The 23,467-nt window shown below is 31.5% G+C and overlaps 1 protein-coding gene across 1 annotated transcript in view; it reads left to right on the top strand.

The window, feature by feature from the left end:
• The window catches only part of LOC145286323 (protocadherin Fat 4-like), a 342,844-nt gene extending 328,691 nt beyond the window's left edge, over nucleotides 1-14,153 (top strand). Inside the window, exons 47-48 of the mRNA XM_080135245.1 lie at nucleotides 4,815-4,934; nucleotides 11,818-14,153. Coding sequence (XP_079991371.1) covers nucleotides 4,815-4,934; nucleotides 11,818-12,325 — 628 coding nt within the window. The 3' untranslated portion in view covers nucleotides 12,326-14,153. The remainder of the gene's footprint in view (nucleotides 1-4,814; nucleotides 4,935-11,817) is intronic.
• The last annotated feature ends 9,314 nt before the right edge of the window (nucleotides 14,154-23,467 follow it).

The following is a 23,467-nucleotide window of genomic DNA, read 5'->3' on the forward strand; positions in this document are numbered from 1 at the left end:
TGTGCCTCGAAATAATCTGATTAAAGAAGGAACATGCGATTTTGACCAAAGTGAACACCTTATACAGCCTAACATCACAAGTGCATTTGAGAAGTTTTATTACCAAACAGGCCGAAAGGCTCAATATATAAAATCAGCAATAGGTTCTTTGATATGGCAGGGACGCGTTCAAAATGAATATTTCTGTTTAAAGCAGAATTGAACTATGATACATGACTTTTTTCGTTTTAAACTTAAATTCAAGCCATTATCACTGCGCAATCAGTAAGGCCAGGCACATAAAATCAACAGGTTCTTTGATACGACAGGAGCGCGTTCAAAATGAATGTTTCCGATTAGAGCACAATTGAAGCATGATACTTGATTTTTGCAATTTACACTTTAATGCAAGCCATTATATATAAATAAAAACAATTTTATAAAATCAACAATAGGTTCTCTGCAGTGCAATGTAAACTACAATGTATTGTAAACTAAGTCACTGTGAGAGGCATATGAAGCTTTCTCTCAGTGAATCGCGATGGGTCCCAACTCAATCGATTCGATTGAAAAATGGACGATTTCACCGATTTCGATGGCAATAAAAATATGGGAGTGTGAAACATTCGCTGATCATCATTCAATCCTGGGCAACGTCATGTCTCCCTGCTAGTTTCCTCTATTTCAAGTAGACACTTTGTGAGCTTTAATGATAGGAAAGTTGCAGGGCAATCGATTTTCATTTTCTTCATCAATTATTAGAACAATTTCTTTATCAACAATCATGAAATGTTTCCTCAGCATTTGATCCCTTTAAGGGAAAACGTGAGATGATCACCAGATTTAAACACTCAGAATCAAATATCTAATATATAAAGTTAAGATTCTTATATATAAAGATTATTATATATAAAGTCGGATTCTTGAAGTTTGACAAAAACAACCTTGAATTTGATTTGGACTAGTCAGTCATTTAAGGAATTTATGAGTCTGTATTCTTTACAAATTTTTTTTTTTTTTATTATTCCAACAGATATTTTTTTAATTCTTTTTTATTTTAATATTGCCACAGGGGCTACTACTTGGAATCATGTCTAACAGGAGACTGTAGGGAGTTGAGCAGTGAGATGTCTATTCCCATTGCATTGAAACATCTGCATGTTATTACAGTCAGGAAAGCAAGAAACAGAGAGGGAATTCCAAAGTCTAGCAGTTCATGGGAAGAAACTATTAGAATAAAAGGCTTTCTGGCATCTAGTGACCTCAAAAGTGAAGGGGTGGGATTTTGCTGTTTGTCAGGTTAGTTGTGAGTGTGTACGTCGAGGGGGCACAAGAACTATGAGTTCATCAGAACACATTCTATCAAAGTACGAGTAAAACTGGCACAGGAATGGAACATTGTAGTGATGGAACAGAGGTTGGAGCTTGGCCAATCATGAAGGACCTCTTAGATTTGAAACTCTTTTGGGGGATTCAAAAAGAAGAGATTAGTGATAAATGCATCAGCCCAGATATTGCAAATAGACTTCATGCCTGGACGAATGGTGGCTCTATAAAGATCCCAACAATTCTTTTAGTAACTGTTCATTTAATTTTATTGGATAAGCCACAGATTATATCAAGGGCGCTCATTACGTTGATCGTGATCGACTGGTTGATTGTAGAGACTCTGCGGGTAGATTGCATGGTATTGAATAAAAAAACATTAGTGCAAGCAAACATTCTGAACCTCACGGCAGAGCTGTGGGGACACAAGAGTAGTCATGTGCGCAGCTTGAGAGTGCCCGCTAGATAAACAAATTCACAATTGTCTGCTAGAGTTCAACAAACACTTTAAAGACTTTGGTTTACTCGAGCAAATCGCTACATTCATGTGCTGCTCTTTCTATAAAGATACTGAGGTTGCTTCACTCGCATCGAAAATTGCATTTGTAAACTGCAAGGTTCGCTAAGTTGCTCTGAAAGCGAAAAATAAACAACGGTACCCATACATATTTTTTTTCAGGGTTTGTTTTTTGGGGGGAGAGAGGGATAGTGGCGTGTTGTTTATATGTGCATAGGTAAGGTTATCAGTATTTAATTTTCTGTTTATGAGTGGTTATTATGTTTGTATTTGTTTTTGTTTTGTTTTTTTAAACGATTGCCTCTTGTAGTGAGTGCCGCCATTTTTGAAAAGTTCTGGAATGTCCATTTATGTATTAAGAGGTAGATTCCGGAATAATTGAATTGTCAGTTCTTTGCCAATAAGAATGGGCGGAATTTGAGAAGGAAGAATTATTTTTGAATCAGGAAATGGAAAGATTATTTTATGTCTATGAGTTTATGAAGCTTTTTTCTTTTACTTTGATTTATAAAGTTTTTTTTTTTTTAATCTTTTTTATATTTTTTTTGATGTGAGCGATTTAAATTAATAATATTTTCCTACGATTTTAATCATGTTACTTGTCTTGTTCGCATAGGTTTTCGACTATGAGAGATAGGGTGAGCGATCGAGAGAGAGAGAGAGAGAGATAGAGAGAGAGAGTTAGGAAGAATATATATAGATAGAGAGAGAGAAAGAGAGGAAATAAAAACTAGAGTAGATATTGCTTGTGTAAAATGTTTTGGCATAAAAAGAAATGTAAAAAACGAGTGATATATATATATATATATATATATATATATATATATATATATATATGGAAAGATTATTTTATGTCTATGAGTTTATATACTAGCTCTCTCTCTCTCTCTCTCTCTCTCTCTCTCTCTCTCTCTCTCTGTATATATTCTTTCTAACTCTCTCTCTCGCTCGCTTTTTGGATTTCTTTTTCTGCTGAAATAAAAAAAAACATTCTACAGTGTCAACGTTATCTACATCAGTTTTTATTTCCTCTCTCTCTCTTGCTTGCTCGCTCGCTTTTTACATTCCTTTTTCTGCTGAAATGAAAAAAAAACATTATCTACAACAGTTTTTATCTCCTCTGTCTCTTCCCCATTCTGCATATATGTCCATCTATGAATTCTGACGATGCTAGTTGGATATTTCCTCTTTCTCATTCTGGGCTCACAGTCATAAATTTCATATATATATATATATATATATATATATATATATATATATATATATATATATATGAGAGAGAGAGAGAGTTGGGAATAATATAACAGAGGTGGAGAGAGAGGAAATAAAAACTGGTGTAGATATTGTTTGCCTGTGTAATGTTCTTTTTATGCCAAAGAAAAGACCACAAACATTTCACAGCGTCAACATTATCTACAGCAGTTTTTATTTCTTCTCTCGCTCTCTCCCACTCTCTCTGTATATATCCTTTCTCTCTCTTTCTCTCTCTCTCTCTTGCTCGCTTTTTGGATTTCTTTTTCTGCTGAAATAAAAAAAACATTCTACAGCGTCAACGTTATCAACATAAGTTTTTATTTCCTCTCTCTCGCTTGCTCACTCGCTTTTTACATTCCTTTTTCTGCTGTAATGAAAAAAAACATTATCTACAACAGTTTTTATCTCCTCTGTCTCTTCCCCATTCTGTATATATTCTTCCCAATTCTCCTTCTCTCTCTCTCTCTCTCTCTCTCTCTCTCTCTCTCTCTCTCTCTCTCTCTCTCTCTATCATTCTTTCACTCGCTCGTTTTTCTATCACTCTGATTATTATTTTTCTTGCGTGTTTCTGTGTCCGAGTGTTTGTTTTACCATGTGGCTCGCTATGATAAATTGCTATCACAAAAGCAAAAAAAAAAAAATTATCTACCTACTTTTCATTCCGCCTTTAATTACGTATTCACAGATTGTTGTGAAACAACAGCTATAGGAGATGAGGATAACAGTCCACAAATAAATACATAAACTATTTTCTTTATTAACTAACGGATATTTTTCTATAATGAAAAAAAGACAGTTTGTCACACTAATTCCTTCTTAATAAAAAAATGAATATTGTCTTTTTTTTTTTAGGGGAGGGTCCATTTACACAAACTGAGTCACAGTACGGCCGGGTACGGCTAGTATATATAGTAATCTTTAAAAAAAAAAATATTAACAATTTATATCTACAGACATTAGTGTTTCATGCTTATACAATCATCAGTGTAGGAAATAATTACTACTGATCGAATCCGGTGACAAAGCTACCCTTGGCTTCGTAGGCTAGCATCTTTCCTCCTGGCCACCAGCAATAAATATAATTAAGTATGAATTTCATTTCAGCATGTGTTCACAGTAGACAGTCAAACAGGACATTGGAATAATGTGTTTTCTCTAAAGATATATATATAAGACGAGCAAGTGCTCGTCTGCGCTCTAATCTCTGGCCTCCCCCTCACCAATCTTTCATGATAAATACCCGTCTAGCTGAAACCACTGTCATTAATTTCCCCCACTCTTTATCTGTGCCTAAATCAAAGCGTAGATTCCATGAGCAAAGCTTCTTTCTTAGAAGTGCACGACTGTGGAACTCTCTTCCATTTGTCTGTTTCCCACCTAACTACAACTTGAATGTCTTCAAGTTCAACATAAACAAATTCCTGATGAACCGCTCCCTTACTACAATACTATCCCATTGATTACTGTACACACAATAACCCTTATCCCTGAGTGGCTTCCGGGCCTTGATAAGTGGTGACGTCCATGTAAAAAAAAAAAGAAGAAAGAGAAAGAAGAGGGGAGAAAGAATTACATGAAAATCAACCTTGTGTGTGTGTGTGTGTGTGTGTGTGTGTGTGTGTGTGTGTGTGTGTGTGTGGTATCACATGTTACATTATTTGTTTTGTAACTGCTTTTAATATTCTTTGAAAAGTTGGAACGTCTGAATGTAATTGTTTTTTTTTTGTTGTTTTTGTAGAGTGCAAAAGAAGATAAGAAATCTCAAAAATTCGCAGAAGTCTGCTTCTTTTCAAAATGGGAACATAGAATTTGCAAACATCGCTTTTGACGATGAAAGGGAAATAACCAACCAAGAAACGTAAGTAAAACTCAATATATGAAGTTGAATTTGCAAAATATTTTCTTTTAGAATTTTTTTAAAAATCCCAAAAAGTTCATAAAATATTCTACTTAAGGTAATGGTTTACTTCCAGACCCATGGTGACTATAAGAGCTGATAAGCAATAATCACAAAATGAAATGCAGATCAGATCATTTTGGGTTAAAATCCATTTAGCATTACACATATAACTTATGTAAATAAGCGAAATCACACAACATCAGGGCAAATTCGGTCGCTATTTTGTTTTGATTTCGCTTATTCAAATAATGTTGATACATTTCAAGCATTTTTTTCTCAAGTTTAAATGCATAATATTAAATTGATTTTAAATAAAAATGATTCCTCAGTTATCAATATTTAACAAAAATAACAACATAAAACCATTTTAATACCGACAGGATTTTTTCCGCGTTCTACTATGGCTGCGATCTTTAATGTTTACCATTTTATGTTTGATTTTTTATGCACCAGACCTACAGGCACCGATGTCAATGGCCGCTTTTCGCCGGTGGACAGTAACTATAACAGCATCCGGTCAGATTCAGATTCCTACTAGCTTTTAAAAGATGGCAAACAATTTGATGAAGATAATGAAAAATGATGGGCGGTTGTTTGGGGGTAACCCTAACTCAATTCTTTGCTAACGCACTCAGCACTCTATAAAAGTTTGCAGCAATGTTGTCTTTGTGAACTCACATTTCACCTGTTTTATTTATTTTTTTTATTATTTATTTATTTTTTTATTTTTTTTATTTTATTTTTTTTTTTTATTATTTTATTTTTTATTATTTTATTTTTATTATTTTTATTTTTTAATTTATATTTTTATTTTATTTTATTTTTTTATTTTTTTTTATTTATTTTTTTTTTTTTTAATTTATTTATTTTTTATTTTATTTACTTATTTTTAAAATTTTTTTTTATTATTTTTATTATTTTTTTTTATTATTTTTTATTATTTTATTTTTTATTATTTTTTTTAACTTTTTATTATTTTTTTTTTAAATATTTTTTTTTTTATTATTTTTTTATTTTATTTTTTATTATTTTTTTTTTATTTATTTAGCAAAAATTTAGTATTTGTGTCTTTGGTTATACACAATTTTAAAAAAAAATCCGTCAAAAATTATTTTGTTGCTTTTATTATAGCTTGCAATTTATATTTCAGTATGAATGAGATGAGAATTGATCAGTTGTTGTTTTGGATAGAAAACGATATATATATATATATATATATATATATATATATATATATTATTACATTTTCACCCCAAACAAGGCACATTGCCACTTTGTAGTAGGGGGCTACTATCAGTGACATAGGCATCAGTGGTACTATGTAGGGAGTTGGGCAGCAAGATGTTGGTTCATGTTGCACTTGAACTTCTGCATGTCAGTACAGTTGGGGACCCGGAAGGGAATTCCAAAGTCTAGCTGTTCTGGGGAAGAAACTACTGGAGTAGAAGGCTCTCTTACATCTAGAGATCTCTACTGTTAAGGGGTGGGATTTAGCTACTTGTTGGGTTTGTCGGGGGTATTTATGTTGAGGGGGCACAAGTGCTTGCAGTTCGTCCGAGCATTCACTGTTAAAGTACTTGTAGAACAGGCTAAGGAATGCAACATTTCTTCGATGTGACAGAGGCTGAATTTAGATGACAGTTCAGGACTTATCAGATTGGCGACTCTCTGTTGAACCTTGTCTAGGAGTGAGAGACTAGTGGCAGATGCACCAGCCCAAATATGACAATAATACTCTATACATGGGTGAATGGTGGCCTTATAGAGGTATAGGATACTTTCGGGCGTTAGTATCTTTCTAGCACAGTAAAGAGAACCTACCTGTGACAATTAAATTCTGCTCTTTTAAGATGGTTACTTTTAAGGGGGGGGGTCACAGCTGTTTTGGCAAGGAGCACTCTATTCTTTGTTCTGATTTGCTACATTATTGCAGATATGTTTTTTGTACTTAAAATTTGTTAAATTTATTTTTATACAGTATTGTTTGTGTATTAAAATGTTAGTTGAAAGTATATAATAGTTACAAAAAGTTCTCACCTCCCATGTTAAGAATGGTTTTCTAAATAATAACGTTATTTCAACATGGTTCATAATTTGCATAAGTACTCATTTGTTAACTGATAAGCGCATGAATACAGTGCAGATATGACGAAAAATATGTAATGTGTACCATATATGAAATAATTTAGGTGATTGAAATAGGATGTTTAGTTTTTGTAATGTTTGAAATTTAGAAATCATATAATATATATGAGGTTGTCAAGAAAGTTATTGCGGTTTTAAACTTTTAAATTGAGATGAACATATTTCGGCTCAAACAAAAATTTATTGATCGAAATAAGCACCATTAGAATCAACACACTTTTGCCAACGCAAAACAAGTGTATTTAAACCAGTAACATAAAAAATCTTGCGTTCTGGTGGCGATGAAGCCGTTTAAGGTGTTTTTGATCTCGCTTAGGTTTTTGAAGCATTTCTCATGCAGAAAGTTGTCAAGGTGCTTGAAAAAATTATAATTAGTAGGTGAGAGGTCTGGAGAGTATGGTGAATGAGGCAGAGTTTTGTAGCCTAATTTGTTCACCTTCTGCAGGGTTAGTTTAGCAACATGCAGTCGAGCATTGTAGTGGAGGAGAATTGGGCTTTTTCTGATGACTAATGCTGGGTGTTGTTGTTGAAGTTTCTGATGCATTTCATCCATTTGTTGACAGTACTACTTTGCTGTAACGGTTTCGCCTACATTATAAAAAACTGTAATGGATTAGACCAGCCGCAGAGCACCAAACAGTCAGCATGACCTTCTTTTGGTGTAACTCTGGCTTCGGGAAGTGTCGTGGAGCTTCGTCGGCGTTTAACAACTAAGCTGAGCATTGCTGATTGTCATAAAGAACCCACTTTTCATCGCATGTCACAACCTGGTTGAGGAATGGTTCATTCTTTTTGTGTAAAAGAAGAGAAGACGACACTACGTAACGGCATTTCTTTTGGTTGTTGTTCAGTTCGTGCGGCACCGATTTATCAAGTTTTTTTTGTCTTTCCAATCTCTCTCAAGTGGTTGGAAATCGTTGTATATGTTATTTTTAATTCAGAAGCAAGTTCTCGCACAGTTGTACATGGATTGGCTTCAACTAAAGCTCTTAATTGATTGTTGTCAACATCCGATGGATAAACACTACGCTCATATTCAAGACTTTCGTTGCCACCACAAAATTTCTTAAACCACCATTGTGCTGTGCATTCAGTAGGAGTTCCTGGGCCAAATGCTTAATTGATATTGCGAGCTGTTTCAGCAGCTTTTCGGCCTAGCTTGAATTGAAATAAAAAAATTTCTGTGAATTTGCTTTTTTTCTATCTTGTATGCAACGTTCTGAAAAGCAGAAATAATTGTTTTAAAACGATTGTAATTTAAATGATGTATAAAGGGAAGATATTATAATGAAAACTTATTTGAAAATACATCATTTGAAATCAAAATACAAAATTTCACAAGAACTTTCTTATCAACCTAATATGAATTATATTTATAATCATATAATATTTATAAATCATATTTCATAATATCATAATATTTATAAATTGTATTTTATAATCATATAATATTTATAAATTGTATTTTATAATCATATAATATTTATAAATTGTATTTTATAATCATATAATATTTATAAATTTTATTTTATAATAATATGATATTTATAAATCATATTTCATAATATCATAATATTTATAAATTGTATTTTATAATCATATAATATTTATAAATTGTATTTTATAATCATATAATATTTATAAATTTTATTTTATAATAATATGATATTTATAAATCATATTTCATAATATCATAATATTTATAAATTGTATTTTATAATCATATAATATTTATAAATTGTATTTTATAATCATATAATATTTATAAATTGTATTTTATAATCATATAATATTTATAAATTTTATTTTATAATAATATGATATTTATAAATCATATTTCATAATATCATAATATTTATAAATTGTATTTTATAATCATATAATATTTATAAATTGTATTTTATAATCATATAATATTTATAAATTTTATTTTATCATAATATATTTATAAATCATATTTCATAATATCATAATATTTATAAATTGTATTTTATAATCATATAATATTTATAAATTGTATTTTATAATCATATAATATTTATAAATTGTATTTTATAATCATATAATATTTATAAATTTTATTTTATAATAATATGATATTTATAAATCATATTTCATAATATCATAATATTTATAAATTGTATTTTATAATCATATAATATTTATAAATTGTATTTTATAATCATATAATATTTATAAATTGTATTTTATAATCATATAATATTTATAAATTTTATTTTATAATAATATGATATTTATAAATCATATTTCATAATATCATAATATTTATAAATTGTATTTTATAATCATATAATATTTATAAATTGTATTTTATAATCATATAATATTTATAAATTTTATTTTATAATAATATTTATAAATCATGTTTTATTTTATAATCATATCTCTCTATACTATGTATTCGTTTTTCTTTTGTGTGTATCGATATTCATATTAAAAACCCTCTTTTCTATTTACTTAAAAAGAAAATACAATTTTCTTATATATAGATCGTGGAATTGTATTTATCAGCAAAAGATCAAGCTAATTTGCATATTCTTTTAAACATTCATTTTAATTAATTCCCTATTAGTTGCTTCGGTTTTCTTATGAGATGATCATCTTTAGTTAACTATTACTTGTAATTATATTCATGCAGATATTCTACATGGTTTATACTTGCATAATATTTGCGTAAAAAGTTTACAGTAAACACAAAATTGTTTCCATATATATTTATGTATACGTATATATTTTTGTTTAACAAATTTTGCCTACCAAACTCCTCCTAGAGTTTTTGGTCTACAGACATGAAACTTCATATATAAGGTATTTGAATCCATGCAAAACTTTATATTTGGGTTTTAGCCCGAAAAAATCGGTGCAAAACTGTGAAAATTTTTTAAAAAATGAAATTTGCCAGGTGAAGGTCGAACGCCGGCATTACGAATGCATAACATAGTAGCTATTGGTTCATGTTTTAATTTTTAGCCTTGCAGTAAACATGTTTTCATAGCCCAGTCATTGACGGCAGAGGCAAAATAAATCGTGAGCTGAACGTTTTGGTTTCGATTCTCGGTGGTGGCGCATGAGTCTTTTTTTAAAAATATTTTTTAAATCATTACAATATATTGTATCCAATCTATCTATCTATCTATCTATCTATAAAAGTGAACGTGTCTGCGTACATTTCCCTACGTAATAACTCTGTCAATTTTTAGTCTACAGACTCGAAATTTGATATACAGGGTACTGAGATTTGGGAAAATCTATGTGATCGGTTTGGGGCCAGAAATTTGGCTGTTAAGGGGTCAAAGTTCAACGATTTGACCTTTGAGAACTCTACCAAACTCCCCGACAATTTTGGGTCTAAACACTTGAAATTTTAGATATAGGTTCCTTGGACATGGATCTAACTTTATAACTTGATTTGAGCCCAAAAACAACAAATGTTAAGGGGTCATAATAGGGATCAAAGTTTAAAAAATTGACCGTTTTTTGTGTTTTTTTTTTGTTTTTTTGCTCAACATACACCTCCAAACACCCGGGCAACGCCGGGCACCCATGCTAGTAATATCTATAAATTGCATTTTATAATCATATATCGATAAATAATATTTTATAATCATATATTTATAAATAATATTTTATAATCATATATTTATAAATAATATTTTATAATCATATAATATTTATAAATCAAATTTTATAATCATATATTTATAAATCATATTTTATAATCATATAATATTTATAAATCATATTTTATAGTAATATAATATTTATAAATCATATTTTATAATCATAATATTTATAAAATATATTTTACAATCATATAATACCTTTATAATCATATTATTTATAAATCATATTTTATAATCATATAATATTTATAAATCATATTTATAATCATATAATATCTATATATTGTATTTTATAATCATATAAAATTTATAAAAAATATATTATTATCATATGATATTTATAAATCATATTTTATAATAATATAATATTTATAAATCATATTTTATAAAATATAATATTCACAAATCATATTTTATAATCTTATAATATCTATAAATCGTATTTTATAATATATTTATAAATCATATTTTATAATCATATAATATATATAAATCATATTTTATAATCATATAATATTTATAAATCTTATTTACAATCATATAATATTTATAAATTGTATTTTATAATCATATAATCTTTATAAATCATATTTTACAATCATATAATATTTATAAATCATATAATATCTACAAATCATATAATATTTATAAATCATATTTTATAATCATATAATATTTATAAATCATATAATATCTATAAATTATATTTTATAATCATAATATTCATAAATAATATTTTATAATCATAAAATAGTTATAAATCATATAACATTTATAAATTATTGTGTGTATCATCAAAATCATCCTATTCTTCATTCTACACAATTCTGATTGTGTTGGTGTAGATGTCTTTTGTACCTAAAATTTGTTTAAATTGAACCCTATTATACTGTATAGTTTATGTAATAAAATGTTAGTTGAAAGTATAAGAATTACAAAAGTTTGCATCTTCCAAGTTAAGAATATAGTTTTTTTTTGTTTTGTTTTGTTTTTTCAACTTTTTTTTTGTTTTTGTCAATCGTTTTTTTTTTTTTTTATTTCTATTTAATTAGTTTGACGTCCAATTATTCTGCTTCTACAACTGAACGAAATGGAAATTTACTAAATAAACGAACGGATGAACATAATGAATCTTTTCAAGGTGAAACTACACAACCAGACAACGTTGAGTTTGATTCATCCAGTGCCAAAGATGGCCACCCTTCTGTTTCAGAGGTAAACCCTTCATCATCGGAAAACCACACAATACACCAGTCACCTTTTTCCTCAGATGAAGCAAAGTCAAAAACTGATGCAATCGATAAAGTTGACGTAGAAATCGAGAATTCTCTGCCCATACTTAATTCTCTAATTAACGAACTGGATTCTTCAGGGGAATCCATCAAAAATCCCCAAAATACTGACTTGAATACAAAGGATATTAAAGTACAAATAGACAAAGATGCCTCAGCCATTGTGACCAACGAAAAGGCGCTGAGTACAAAACCTGCAGAAAATGGTGGCTCTTTCATTTTACACAGAATCACAGATGACGATGATGATGTAATAACAGAATTATGAAAAACGTTTTTATTTCCAATAACATTTTTTTCATCCATCTTTATTCTGCCATAAATCTTTCAAATGTTTTATAAAATTCCTTCATTTTTTAAAATCCAATTTGTTTTTTATTCTTACAAATTTTATGATTTTACAAAGAAATAAAAAAAAAAATACTTTAAAAAAAATGAATGCATTCAATAGTGTTGGGATAATTAAGTGGAATCGGAAAATCAGAACTTTTGATCGTACCGGAATCGGAAAAAAAATTGTGCCTATTTTTCAATGCCAAAAACCATTCCTTTAATTGTCTTTTTTATTCGTTTTTTTTTTTTTTCAAGCGAAATCTTTCCCTGCTAGTACTAATGATAAAATAATAATTATTTTTGATTTTTAAACAACCAGTAAAGCTAAAATCTATGGATCATCCCCCACAAGTATTTATTATTATGCTTAAGAAAATATCTGCACATTTAATATGTGTTTTTACGGTAAATGGGAAAAATAATAACTTTATAATTGAATATTTAGAGATTTATAAAGAATCAGAATCAGTATTGGAATCGGGAAAAATATTGGAATCGTTCCATTACTAGCATTCAATCTGCATGTTTAATGATGAGAATCTTTTTTTAAAAATTAAGCTTGAGTGCATCCAACTATACCTTTTCAAACTTAATCGTAACCAAAAAATTGATTTACAGCTTAAACATGACAGACCCAATGAGACATACTTAGAGACATCTCACAGCATGACAGACCCAGTGAGACATACTTAGAGACATCTCAGAGGAAAAACTTTTATAATAAAAATGTATTTGTTCTCAGAAAGTAACAGATTAAAATAATTAAAAAGAAAAGATGAAAAGGCTATTTCAAACTTCAAAAAACAAATGGTGGTTTAGTGCAATGTCATTTTTTAAATCAATATGCAAATTAATTAGCCAGAGATATGTCAATCACGTGAATATGCTCAGCGTGTTAAAAAGTTTTATTTTGTGTATGAAATTATGATTTTACTGTCATTGCCAGTGCAATAAACTGACTAACTTTATAGAGATGTAAAGTATTAAAACCTAAACTTAAAATTTTCCAAAACAAAATCAATAACTCATTTTTATTTGTATTAGAAAGCGGTTTAGCCTTTATTAACTTGGCTGAGAACATTATGATTTTCAGTCGAATTTATTGCGTACAGCCTATTGACTACATCGCTAGACTAATTGTCATGAAACTTGGTCAAAATATCGATCGCACTTTAGCTTAAAACTGATTTAATTTTTAGATATCTACATCAAAGGTCAAATAAAAAAAATCAAAGTCACACTTTTGGTAATAATCTTAGTTCTTTTTATCATAGGTTCACTACTCGCCCCATATTGTAGCCAATGAAGTTTTGAATCTTATATGACCATGAACTTGACCTTTGACCCTTAAAAATTTCAAGCTATGACGAAATTTCAACTTTGGATTTTTCCAAATTTAATATATGAGTATATAGTTGTATGCTCTTTGATAATAATAGCCACTGTGTAATATTTCAACCTGATCAAATAAATAGTTTTTGAGTTAGCGACATTTCCATGGTATAACTTTAGGAATACTTTATGCAATAGGAATTAAAGTCCAGGTAAGATGTTGGACTACTCTAACCTTGTTAGACCGAGGTTTCCACTCTCACGACTGACTTATTGTCTTGTTTTATGTTTATTTTTATCTAGTGAAAATAATGCTGTTTCAAACATTGTTTTGTCTTTTGTTTTTTTTTTTAAATTTTGCTTTCAAAAAATAAATTTTAAAAATATAATTTTCAGAAAATAAAAGTTCATTCATAACTATTTTTATCACATATAGTTATTTTCGTTTTTCTTTCTTTTTTTTTTTTTTTGTATATTTGTTTAAAAAAATTATCCTTGCAAATAATTTAGAAGAATTAAGTTTAAAAAAATTATCCTTGCAAATAATTTAGAAGAATTAAGTTTAAAAAAATTATCCTTGCAAATAATTTAGAAGAATTAAGTTTAAAAAAATTATCCTTGCAAATAATTTAGAAGAATTAAGTTTAAAAAAATTATCCTTGCAAATAATTTAGAAGAATTAAGTTTAAAAAAATTATCCTTGCAAATAATTTAGAAGAATTAAGTTTAAAAAAATTATCCTTGCAAATAATTTAAGTTTCTGTTTTCTTTTTGATTTAAATAAAGCAACAAGTTCTGTTGCAGTCATAAATAGAGATTTATTTTCTCTCACGGATAAATGTCCCTACTAGGTGATTTGGCCATACACTAACCAATCAGCTTCCAGGGCGCATTGATTTCATCTACCTCCTGAAGAACTATTTCAGCCCCTTTGGGAATCATGGTCAGCAGAAATTGAAATGAGGAAAGACAGCCCTTCTCTCTCTCTCTCTCTCTCTCTCTCTCTCTCTCTCTCTCTCTCTCTCTCTCTCTCTCTCTCTCTCCTGTTCCTGTCTACTGACTCCTCAAGCACAGACTATTTTCGCCTGAAAATAACTGCTGGAAGACTTTCAAGAATCCAAAGAACTTTCTTTTCTTCATTCGAACATTGTCCAACTTTCTTCTACTTTGAATAAATCCTTTTCGTGTTGCGTTAAAACATGTTTTGTTTTTCCTTTCATGCAATGATTTTTTTACTATATATATATATATATATATATATATACACTTCTAGATTATTCATCCAATGTTTTACTTGGATGTCTTGTGGCGGCTGAATCACAGAGTGATTCTGTTGCTGGGGGTCAAATCAATGAAGGTGCCACTCGACCATACAACTAATAAAAGCAAAAAAGTTGACAACAATAGCACAGAGATGAGAAGTGCAGATGGTTGGTTAAAAGACGATGGGTGTCGCGTTTTATTTTTTTACCAAGTGAAATGGTATGGGAAATGGATATCAGCATTAGCTGGAGTGAAAATAGACATCTCATGGAGTTGAGATCCTAGCGTCCTTGAGGTAGAATGCTGCAAGTTATCAGAATTGTATGGACGGGACCTAATGCTAAAAACTAGTAGCCAGACATCGATTGGGTATTGGATATGTAGATAGGTGCTGGAACTAGTAGCTGGACGTCAGTGGGCACTGGAAACCGGTAGTTGGATATTAACAGAAATCGAAGTTGGTAGCCAGATGTTAAGGGCTGCAGGAGCTGGTGGCTGGAAGTGTTGGAGCTGCAGGAGTAAGCTGGTGGCTGCAAAAGTCACTGGAAGCTGCAGAAGTTAACTGAAGGTGATGGGGTGAATTGAAATCACTGGAAGCTGCAGGAGTGAGCTGGAGCCAGTGGAGTCGCTGGAAGTGAGCCAGAGTTGAAACAGGTCTGGAAACTGGAATAGCAGGCTGTGAGGTAGTGTCCCAGGAGGCAGGTAGGAGTAGAGAGTGGTGTGTGAATTAGCTTGTGGTAGTTAGCCATAAAAAGGGCTATTTGAGTACTGCTGCTACTGTCCTTGGTTTCCATGGTGACTGGGAATGCTGACGTCACATGAGTCAAGTTGGGATAGGAGGACTTCTGAACCTAGATGAAAATTTGCTGTGAAGTGGCTTCATGAAAAGCCGTTCATGCTACATGTGACAGGCTTGATAAACAAATAAATGACCATAATTAACTTTAGGCTGAATTTCTTACAGGCAAAAATATCTTGGGTGTTTATTGCCCATATATATGACTTGTTAATCTCAGACCAAAATAAGTCTTGTTTTTGTTTAATTGCGAAAAAATTGAATTTTTGTATATTTGTTTGTTGTTGAAAAACGTTCTTGCTATTTTTAGCAAGCATCGTCATGACATGTTGGTCACATGTCTGTCTCTGTTGACAGGCAGCCATATACAGGATTGTTTTTTCAATCTAATGTAAACAAAGAAGCGAAAACATGAGACTGCAACAATTCTTTTGAACACTAAAACTTCTAATCGATTTCCATTTTGTTGGAATTCGTTCTCTTAATCACTTCCAAAAGCAAATAAATTTTCATGGGAAAATGTTAATTCAAAGTATTTTCAACCAATGAAAATCATTCCAAACTCGAAAAGGTAACGCATCTATGTGAAAATAGTAATCCAACATTTCTAGCCAAGAAAGAAGTGAAAGGAAAAAAGAAAAAAATGCTGAAGAAAGAAAGAAAGAAAAAAGGTTTAGTTTATATTAGCTTATTCGTCTCGCACATCGATTTCTAATTTATCACAGTTTCTTCAGATTGTTGAAATAACAAATAACAATTGCAAATGTCGTTTTGCATCTTCATTCAAAGATTTCAACATCAGAAAGGGGACAACATGGTTTGCTTTTAATGATTTGAGCAAAGTATGGACATCACATCTCAGGTAAAACATCAAATCGAAAATTTTTTTAATTTATAATACAGCCTATCCTCCTTTATGTTTCAAAAACAGGGACACTTTTTTTTTTTTTTTACATGGAGTTCACCACTTATCAAGGCCCAAGGGCCACTCGGGGATAAGCATTATTGTGCGTACAGTAATCAATGGGATAGTGTAGTAATAGTATTAGAGAATTGATAAAGTGTCATTATTTAAGGGGGCGGTTCATCAGGAATTTGTTTGTGTTGGACTTGAAGACATCCAGGTTGAAGTCGGGAGAGAAACAGGCAAGCGGAACAGAGTTCCACAGGCGTGCAGTTCTAAGAAAGAAGCTTTGTTCATGGAATCTACGTTTTGATTTAGGCACAGATAAGGAGTGGGGGAAATTATTGACGGTGGTTTCAGCTAGTCGGGTGTTTTTTGTAAAAGATTGGCGAGGGGGGGGGCAGAGAATGGAGCTCAGACGAGCACTTCCCATGGAAATAACGATAGAACAAAGATAGGCTTGCTACGTCTCTGTGGGAAAGAGGTTGCAGGGAAGAGAAGAGGGCATCCCCCCACCAAGCCACAAAGTCTATTTTGTACTCTGTCAAGGCAGGATAGGCTGTTTTTAGCAGCTCCTGTCCAGATGTGGCAACAGTACTCCATCCTTGGACGTACTTGGCTTTTATATAGATAGAGAATTGCATCATTAGTGAGATATCTTCTGGAGCGGTAAAAGGATCCCACCATTTTCCCAGCGACCTTGGCCACAGACTTGATATATGTGTTCCATTTCAGATCAGGAGTAAAGGTCAAACCCAGAAGCTTATCAAAACATGGGGCCTCCCCTAGACGAGAGCCATCCATTTCAATTGGTGCCAGATGGGGATCAGAGCGTTTATGACGTAGAGATAGGAGCTTGGTCTTAGATGCATTAAAGGTAACTAGCCACCTCTTCCCTCACTGTACCACGCGCTCAAGATCAGAGGAGAGAGAATCAGAGAGAACATCATTATTTATGGTCTTTGATGTGTTGCCATAGATAGTTATGTCATCAGCATAGATGTCAACGAAAGATTTTAGTTGGAAACATGCCTAAATAGTACATATACCCACCTCCTCATGGAAGACCAATCCGACCAAACAACAAATCTATGACAAACTTCCAGATGTTTCATTAATTGTCAAAGCAGTTTGCACGCCATTGTTCTAAAGCAGTAAATGAAATTAATCCTTCGCTATTTCTATGAAACTCCAGAAGTAGAATGTTCACATACTCAGATGTAATTGTAAAGGATGTCAGTGTTGAGAGGCAAGACCTGGAAGAAATATCTGGTGTATAAACTTCACCGTCTCGACTACGATGGTGATAATGAGTTTTAAAACCTGCCTATTTTTTTGTGCAGTTTTAATTTTAACACAAAACAAATTGATAAAAGTGCATCAATCAGTTCGAGATAATTTTTATCTTTTTATATTTTCATTTGCGCAACTGAATCAACATGGCTTCACATCTTAAATGAATCAACATGGCTTCACATCTTAAATGAATCAACATGGCTTCACATCTTAAATGAATCAACATGGCTTCACATCTTAAATGAATCAACATGGCTTCACATCTTAAATAAATCAACATGGCTTCACATCTTAAATGAATCAACATGGCTTCACATCTTAAATGAATCAACATGGCTTCACATCTTAAATAAATCAACATGGCTTCACATCTTAAATGAATCAACATGGCTTCACATCTTAAATGAATCAACATGGCTTCACATCTTAACTGAATCAACATGGCTTCACATCTTAAATGAATCAACATGGTTCACATCTTAACTGAATCAACATGGTTCACATCTTAACTGAATCAACATGGCTTCACATCTTAAATGAATCAACATGGCTTCACATCTTAAATGAATCAACATGGCTTCACATCTTAAATGAATCAACATGGCTTCACATCTTAAATGAATCAACATGGTTCACATCTTAACTGAATCAACATGGCTTCACATCTTAAATGAATCAACATGGCTTCACATCTTAAATGAATCAACATAGCTTCACATCTTAAATGAATCAACATGGCTTCACATCTTAAATAAATCAACATGGCTTCACATCTTAAATGAATCAACATGGCTTCACATCTTAACTGAATCAACATGGTTCACATCTTAAATGAATCAACATGGCTTCACATCTTAAATGAATCAACATTGCTTCACATCTTAAATGAATCAACATGGCTTCACATCTTAAATGAATCAACATGGCTTCACATCTTAAATGAATCAACATGGCTTCACATCTTAACTGAATCAACATGGTTCACATCTTAACTGAATCAACATGGCTTCACATCTTAACTGAATCAACATGGCTTCACATCTTAAATGAATCAACATGGCTTCACATCTTAACTGAATCAACATGGCTTCACATCTTAAATGAATCAACATGGTTCACATCTTAACTGAATCAACATGGCTTCACATCTTAAATGAATCAACATGGCTTCACATCTTAACTGAATCAACATGGCTTCACATCTTAAATGAATCAACATGGTTCACATCTTAACTGAATCAACATGGCTTCACATCTTAAATGAATCAACATGGTTCACATCTTAACTGAATCAACATGGCTTCACATCTTAAATGAATCAACATGGCTTCACATCTTAAATGAATCAACATGGCTTCACATCTTAAATGAATCAACATGGTTCACATCTTAACTGAATCAACATGGCTTCACATCTTAACTGAATCAACATGGCTTCACATCTTAAATGAATCAACATGGCTTCACATCTTAAATGAATCAACATGGCTTCACATCTTAAATGAATCAACATGGTTCACATCTTAACTGAATCAACATGGTTCACATCTTAACTGAATCAACATGGCTTCACATCTTAACTGAATCAACATGGCTTCACATCTTAAATGAATCAACATGGCTTCACATCTTAAATGAATCAACATGGCTTCACATCTTAAATGAATCAACATGGCTTCACATCTTAAATGAATCAACATGGTTTCACATCTTAAATGAATCAACATGGCTTCACATCTTAAATGAATCAACATGGCTTCACATCTTAAATGAATCAACATGGCTTCACATCTTAAATGAATCAACATGGTTCACATTTTAACTGAATCAACATGGCTTCACATCTTAAATGAATCAACATGGCTTCACATCTTAAATGAATCAACATGGCTTCACATCTTAAATGAATCAACATGGCTTCACATCTTAAATGAATCAACATGGTTCACATTTTAAATGAATCAACATGGCTTCACATCTTAAATGAATCAACATGGCTTCACATCTTAAATGAATCAACATGGCTTCACATCTTAAATGAATCAACATGGCTTCACATCTTAAATGAATCAACATGGCTTCACATCTTAAATGAATCAACATGGCTTCACATCTTAAATAAATCAACATGGCTTCACATCTTAAATGAATCAACATGGCTTCACATCTTAAATGAATCAACATGGTTCACATTTTAAATGAATCAACATGGCTTCACATCTTAAATGAATCAACATGGCTTCACATCTTAAATGAATCAACATGGCTTCACATCTTAAATGAATCAACATGGCTTCACATCTTAAATGAATCAACATGGCTTCACATCTTAAATGAATCAACATGGCTTCACATCTTAAATGAATCAACATGGCTTCACATCTTAAATGAATCAACATGGCTTCACATCTTAAATGAATCAACAAGGTTCACATTTTAAATGAATCAACATGGCTTCACATCTTAAATGAATCAACATGGCTTCACATCTTAAATAAATCAACATGGCTTCACATCTTAAATGAATCAACATGGCTTCACATCTTAAATGAATCAACATGGTTCACATTTTAAATGAATCAACATGGCTTCACATCTTAAATGAATCAACATGGCTTCACATCTTAAATAAATCAACATGGCTTCACATCTTAAATGAATCAACATGGCTTCACATCTTAAATGAATCAACATGGCTTCACATCTTAAATGAATCAACATGGCTTCACATCTTAAATAAATCAACATGGCTTCACATCTTAAATGAATCAACATGGCTTCACATCTTAAATGAATCAACATGGTTCACATTTTAAATGAATCAACATGGCTTCACATCTTAAATGAATCAACATGGCTTCACATCTTAAATGAATCAACATGGCTTCACATCTTAAATGAATCAACATGGCTTCACATCTTAACTGAATCAACATGGCTTCACATCTTAAATAAATCAACATGGCTTCACATCTTAAATGAATCAACATGGCTTCACATCTTAACTGAATCAACATGGCTTCACATCTTAAATGAATCAACATGGCTTCACATCTTAAATGAATCAACATGGCTTCACATCTTAAATGAATCAACATGGCTTCACATCTTAAATGAATCAACATGGCTTCACATCTTAAATGAATCAACATGGCTTCACATCTTAAATGAATCAACATGGTTCACATCTTAAATGAATCAACATGGCTTCACATCTTAAATGAATCAACATGGCTTCACATCTTAAATAAATCAACATGGCTTCACATCTTAAATGAATCAACATGGCTTCACATCTTAAATGAATCAACATGGTTCACATTTTAAATGAATCAACATGGCTTCACATCTTAAATGAATCAACATGGCTTCACATCTTAAATGAATCAACATGGCTTCACATCTTAAATGAATCAACATGGCTTCACATCTTAAATGAATCAACATGGCTTCACATCTTAAATGAATCAACATGGCTTCACATTTTAAATAAATCAACATGGCTTCACATCTTAAATGAATCAACATGGCTTCACATCTTAAATGAATCAACATGGCTTCACATCTTAAATAAATCAACATGGCTTCACATCTTAAATGAATCAACATGGCTTCACATCTTAACTGAATCAACATGGCTTCACATCTTAACTGAATCAACATGGCTTCACATCTTAAATGAATCAACATGGCTTCACATCTTAACTAAATCAACATGGCTTCACATCTTAAATGAATCAACATGGCTTCACATTTTAACTGAATCAACATGGCTTCACATCTTAAATGAATCAACATGGCTTCACATCTTAAATGAATCAACATGGTTCACATTTTAACTGAATCAACATGGCTTCACATCTTAAATGAATCAACATGGCTTCACATCTTAAATGAATCAACATGGTTCACATTTTAACTGAATCAACATGGCTTCACATCTTAAATGAATCAACATGGCTTCACATCTTAAATGAATCAACATGGCTTCACATCTTAAATGAATCAACATGGTTTCACATCTTAAATGAATCAACATGGCTTCACATCTTAAATGAATCAACATGGCTTCACATCTTAAATGAATCAACATGGCTTCACATCTTAAATGAATCAACATGGTTCACATTTTAACTGAATCAACATGGCTTCACATCTTAAATGAATCAACATGGCTTCACATCTTAAATGAATCAACATGGCTTCACATCTTAAATCAGTTTAAATTATTTAAAATTATTTTTCTGAATTTTTAGATGATTGATTATTCGTATTATTTAGATTCTTCGGGCAACTATTCTTATTTTTAAGTGTTATTTTCACAAAGTTTTGGTCGATGTAATCTTCGACCCTCTTCAGATGTATCTTGTCAAATTCGAGAATTTGCATGGAATTCTGAAATGGAACCCATTATTTAAACCACAAGGGTAGCAAGGGCCCATGGCATAAAGAATTTGGTAAAAATGAGTTATAAAGTTAGACTCTTCTGGAGATTGAAAGTTCAATCCTCAGTGCAGGCGGTACTTAAAATACAATTGTGAATTACTTAGAATGGCTGATGGAACAAGAGCCTGCTACCCCCATTGATTAAATTTACATTTGAAATTCCATGCAGAGTCGTTCACTAGAAAGATTCTTGAATTTGACGGTCGGAGGTTACATCAGCCGAAACGCCGTGAAAATAATACTCCAAATAATTCAAACTTATAATTTTGATTATAAATTTTGTTTTCATTTAATGTTTGTCTATTCAAAATAAAAATCTGGATTAATACACAAAGGCCACTCGAGGATAAGAGTTAATCAGTTTATCAGGTGGACAATGAGGCAACGTCTTAAATGGATTAGAGACAATGCGTGAAATTGGGCAGAATTTGATTATTTAAAAGGACGACTCAACAAGAATTTAACATTGGAATCGAAAACGACCATGTTGTAATCTGTTGGGAGGCAGCCATGTGGTATTGTGTTCCACAGGTTGTTCTTGGAGAGAAAATGTTTTCATAGATGTTCTGCTTCATTTTAGTACACAAAGAAAAATTATTTATAATGGTTGTAATTAGACGAGTTTTTGCTGTGAATGTTTTACAGAGGGGAACCCAAGATAGGGGCTCAGTTGAGCACCTATCAAGAAAATAATGATTAAAGAAAAGCTAGCAACATCATAGCTTTTATATAGCTGACCATGTGGATAAATAAACTCCCAGCTGACAGCTCCGTTGTCATGTGATCAAGAAATCCATGTAGTAGGAAAAAACGTTATCTCAACATTTATATCAAAATTCCTCCATCTGGCATCAATTGAAATGAATAGCTCTCATCTTGGGGAGGCTCCATGTTTTGACAAGCTTCTAGGTCTGACCTTTATTCCTGATCTGAAATGGAACATGTACATCAGATCTGTTGCCAAGGTCACTGGAAAAATGATTTGATCATTCTACAGCCCCAGTAGATATCTCACTGCTGATGCAATTCTTTACCTGTAT

Source organism: Euprymna scolopes, chromosome 10 (genome assembly GCF_053919585.1).
Source record: "Euprymna scolopes isolate OS-2025 chromosome 10, ASM5391958v1, whole genome shotgun sequence".
NCBI lineage: Eukaryota > Metazoa > Mollusca > Cephalopoda > Sepiida > Sepiolidae > Euprymna > Euprymna scolopes.